The sequence below is a fragment of the Henckelia pumila genome, chromosome 4 (assembly GCF_033568475.1).
Source record: "Henckelia pumila isolate YLH828 chromosome 4, ASM3356847v2, whole genome shotgun sequence".
In the NCBI taxonomy this organism is placed as follows: domain Eukaryota; kingdom Viridiplantae; phylum Streptophyta; class Magnoliopsida; order Lamiales; family Gesneriaceae; genus Henckelia; species Henckelia pumila.
The window spans coordinates 16,345,377-16,350,275 of NC_133123.1; the positions used below are offsets into that span (position 1 = coordinate 16,345,377).

The 4,899-nt window shown below is 34.9% G+C and overlaps 1 protein-coding gene across 2 annotated transcripts; it reads right to left on the bottom strand.

Moving 5' to 3' along the window:
* Window positions 1-969: 969 nt before the first annotated feature.
* On the bottom strand, window positions 970-3,873 carry LOC140860516 (ras-related protein RABA2a). Of its 2 annotated transcripts, XM_073263525.1 has the most exons (3): window positions 2,725-3,526; window positions 2,479-2,619; window positions 970-1,616 (listed from the first exon to the last, which is right to left on the bottom strand). In XM_073263525.1, exons 2-3 carry the CDS (start codon window positions 2,569-2,571, stop codon window positions 1,134-1,136), a joined length of 576 nt encoding a protein of 191 aa, XP_073119626.1. In that variant the 5' UTR covers window positions 2,572-2,619; window positions 2,725-3,526; the 3' UTR covers window positions 970-1,133. The 2 variants fall into 2 exon arrangements, with proteins under 2 accessions (XP_073119626.1, XP_073119625.1); XM_073263524.1 differs by lacking the exons at window positions 2,479-2,619; window positions 2,725-3,526 and adding an exon at window positions 3,533-3,873.
* Between the last annotated feature and the right edge of the window lie 1,026 nt (window positions 3,874-4,899).

Consider the following 4,899-nt stretch of genomic DNA (forward strand, 5'->3'; position numbering starts at 1 on the left):
TATGTTGTCCAAATAATGAAGCGAACAACCATTCACAGGGTCTGCAATTCGTAAGTCATATGGTTCTTGTATAGCTCATTTTTTTAACGCAAATAAAAAAAAATAAATTGTGAAATAAAAATATATAAAAATGACATTTCCATATATAAATATTCAACAAAAGAATATAACATTTACGTAATTAAAGAGCTATAAAAAAAATATCAAATTAATTTACGTAAATTTGACATTGTGATTACGGACCATGACACTTTATAGTATAGAATCTATAGATACATCAATACTGTTTTTCAAAATATTTATAACCGGATACTGTTCATCTTGATTAAGTTGTCGAAAACCTCACTAGTGGATCAAACAATCCATCAATCATCGTCTCATCCCTCATCTTTCAAACCAACCGATACTTACTTTTCACACAAAAACATCACATTTAACCTATTAGACAGATTGATATGAAGATTAGCTTATGCCTACGCTAAGATCTGAATAAGGAGTATATCGTATAGATTATTTATATGTAATGCTTTTTTGAAACTGGGCTTTTTTTGGGTACCCCTATTTATTCGTCACTACCACCTCGAAAACAATACCATAATCCCATTGAACTGCCTCACCGACAAGATTGTCCAGCAGTGCCTCGATACTGCAACAAAACAAAAAAAACATGCAAGATCCCACAAAAAAATGAATTATGAGACACCAATTGTCCTCACCATCAAGTCAGATACAACCACCTTAACTGTGCAAATGTCACCCCTTGCACAGGGCTCGGTGGATCACCTAGTGCTTACGGCCATTCACGCGAAGTTTTCGAGTCATAGAGGATCACCCTGTGACTACAAATTGTATATTTTCCAATAGAATTTTGTTGCCATAGACATGCATCCCAATGGCTCACATCACTGTCGTGTTGCACACAACTGTGTAGCACAACGTAAACCCGATTCAACCATTCTGTGATCAAAATGCAAAATAGTAACGCTACATCACTGTAAAGAATATCTCATCCAGTTACATTCACAAGAAGCCTTAGCAAATCAAATAATCAAGAAACTAGCAAACGTGCAAGAACCAAAAGACTCAAATAGATATTCAGAAAATGAAAGATGATGAAGAGATGAAAATATGTATTAGGATGTAGAACAGCATGTACTCTTTGTGTTGGAATCTTGAGGGCCAACTACAAGGGCCGTCCCTTCTTTGATGCTAGTAGGTCCAGGTTCATTTGAGGAGATCGTCTTTTTGCTGATAATTCGATATATTTCTGATAGGATGGTCTGGAAAGATTTCTCGACGTTGGTTGCTTCCAAAGCAGATGTTTCTATGAACGAAAGCCCCTCTGTTTCAGCAAATCCTTGCGCATCCTCTGTGGCAACGGCTCTGAGATGCTTAAGATCAGTCTTATTTCCTATAAGCATGATAACAATGTTTGAGTCCGCATGGTCCCTAAGCTCCTTCAGCCAGCGACTCACGTTCTCAAATGTAGTTGGTTTAGTCACATCATATACAAGAAGAGCTCCTAGGGCACCACGGTAATATGCACTTGTTATGGCTCTGTATCTTTCTTGGCCAGCAGTGTCCCATATCTGAGCCTTAATAGTTCTTCCCTCGACCTGTTTTGACAAGGAGAAGTCGGTAAACAGGCACAAATTGTAAATAATTTCTTGATTCTGATGTCTAGCAATGCTACAAGAAAACGAGCTAGGTGGCCAGAATGCAACTATGGAGGCTAGCGAGCTAATAAAATTTCCACCATCCATTTATTGAACCAAAATGAGTGATGGAAAAAACACATTCATACTCCAAATAAAACTATACAAATAACATTTTGAAGAAATATGGTAATTGCAAATCTGCAACTGCTAGAGCACAAGTGGAGGCAAAGATTAATAGTTGGAACCTCCCCATGGTCTTCTTTCTCAGTTGTTTCAAGACTTGAGAATAAGATTTGCACCCGTGAATGGAAATTTCCAGGTAAACTCCGTATTTTTCTGTTCCGTAACCTTAAACCCCAGACTCCCACTGCCATTCTTCACCCTGATCTAGAAGTTTAGAAAGTTCAACATCTCAAACATTTCAATTTTGGGTATTGTAACCAGTTAAGAGGTGGATTGCTCATCACTTCTCACTGTGCCAACAAGTGAGTCATGCTGATCATAATCATTTATGTGATTATTTACAATGATATAGCCTTAGAGGAGATAGAGAGATCCAGAATACTAATTATTGTCACATTCAATGGACAACAACAAGATCACTCAAATTCAAAAAAAAAATCATAATTGGGCAATAAAACTACATGCATACTACTATGCTAATGGTGCATAAATCCCTCAATCAAATTGAAATTTTATAACCATATTTTGAACCAAGGGCGATCCAAAGTGAAATTAATTGTGAGAGAAATAAATCAGAAGAGCATCGAGTATCCAATAAAAAAAGCAAATCTACAATCAATCAGGACAAAATACCCACACAAAGGAGCGTCATGATTGCAACTGCTACATAATCCTTTTTACACAAAATTCTTCTGAAACTGTTCCACAAGTCCAAGGATGCCACAGCCATGAATCAAGCACTAATTAAATAAAATAGAACCTCGGAAGTCGGGCATTTCTGCATTTGAAGTTTGAACCCAAACATTGACAAAGAACTAGAGCTCTATTAGGATTATTACGACAGAATGGCAAGAAAAAAATGCTCCAATTAGCCAGAGGCCACTGTAAAAGGCAATGGTCCCCAAAATTCCATCATGGGTCATCACTAATTATTTATTTCTTCACCTTCCCTCACACAAATAAGAACAAACAAAGAAAATGTTACCGACACAAGGAGAAAGCAAAGGCAGTTCAGATTCAGTTTTCGCCAAATAAGGAATATACATAATGCATTTGCACATTCTTAAGATAAGTTGAGATAAAAAAAGAAGTAAATGAGTAGAGTTCAACCTTAGTTAAGACTATTATCCTATCCTCATTTCTAATGACTCATTGTTTGTCACATAAGAAATATAGCATTAATTATAATCGGATACATTATTTGGATACTATCTAAGTTGCCACATCAGCATTATAATATTAATTATTATTGGATACATTATTTGGATACTGCCCTAAAGTTAGGGTCTCGGATATGAATCCCAGAGTTATCCTGAGCAAGTACTTAATCTGCACCGCCTTTATTACCTAATAAATTCGGCGACGCAGAAAAATTAATACTACAAATTCAAGCCTTGATCGTCGCACAGTTAATGAAGCAGTCCTCAAAGTAATCAATTAAGTGGTACACAATTGCTCCCATATCTCATAAATCATGAACACATCTAGACATCAAAACCCTAAAAGTAAGTTCCCAAACTCCACACAAAAACACGAAAATTCACTCAATTCTCCAGTAAAATTCATGCAACAAACGGGAGTATCATACCCAAACAACCCACATAAAATCTCCAAAATTCAATTCTCTTCCCACCACACCTCTTTAAACCAAACAAACCAAAAACAGCAGCAGATGAAGCAGGAAGACGGACCTGGAGAGTGCGGGTGGCGAATTCAACGCCGATCGTGGACTTAGATTCCAAGCAGAACTCATTTCGAGTGAATCGAGACAGCAAATTGGACTTACCCACGCCCGAATCGCCGATTAACACCACCTTAAACAAGTAATCGTAGTCCTCATCAGGCCTTCTTGCCATTTTTTTTTAAAAAAAGATTCCGAATTCTGCGGCTTCGGAATCGGTCTTGTCGATTCAAGAAAACAAAAATTATCAGAAAAAAAGTAAAAAAAATCGGAGGGTGTCACTTTCGAAGGAACATTTAGCAAAATAATTGTGGGTGGAAATGATTGAACTACGCCTACATACATACATGCCCCTCGGCAAATGAGCTGTTAGCCACTAGTTTAATTACTTAAACAGCCTTCACACTGTATTCAATAATTTAAATGTTTTTATTTATAATTCTCAAATCTTAATAACCTGGTTTTTTGTTTTCCCAAGATGGAATTCGCGGTCGTCTTTTTATACATACTGGTGATAGAAATGTGTGTTAATTGCATTCACATCTTTAATAAAAAATCTAAAAGGCATAAAACACCATGTGTAAAATTAATAGCATGTTAAACCCTATGTTTTAAAAAAATTAGCATAAAACCCTTATGAAATGGTATAAATGTGCCCGAGTTTGTATAACATAGAGGTGAAATGTGCTACATTTTAAAAAACTGAGGGATGCATTAGTCTATTAATTTTTTTAGGGGGTTTTTATGTCTTTTAGACTTTTCACAAGGGGTGTGAATGCAATTAGCCCGACAGAAATGTACATAATTGTGTGTGTTATAATATATGAATATTTTATAAATTTTTATTTATGAAACAATGTGTTATTTAGTAGTTGAAAATTAATTATTAAGAAAAGAATATAAAATTAATATGATAATATAATCAAATTGATATTTGAGATATATCTGTGTGAAATTAATCATAGAAACAAACATGCAGATTGATTGTTAAAAAAAGGTGAAAAATGTTAGTGAAAAAAAGAAGTTAAGGAAAATGTGAAAATGTAAGTGTGAAGTTTACCTAAAATTTACATAATCAAAGCAATAAAGTGAGGCGGTAAAAAAAAGGTAAAATTGAAATATGATACGACACACCAAAAATCAATTACTATAAAACACTCAACTTTTATAAAATATAATAGACAATATATATATATATATATATTCGAGCAAACGCAATAAGCAAAAAACCACAATTTTTTTTTAAGTGGGAACCCGCAGCCGCAGCCGCTACCCCGGAATAACGCAATAGCCTTAATAAAAACGTATCGATTATTCGTAAGACGAAGTGTTACATAATTAACAATACTTTATTGATTTTATTATATGTACTTTTTA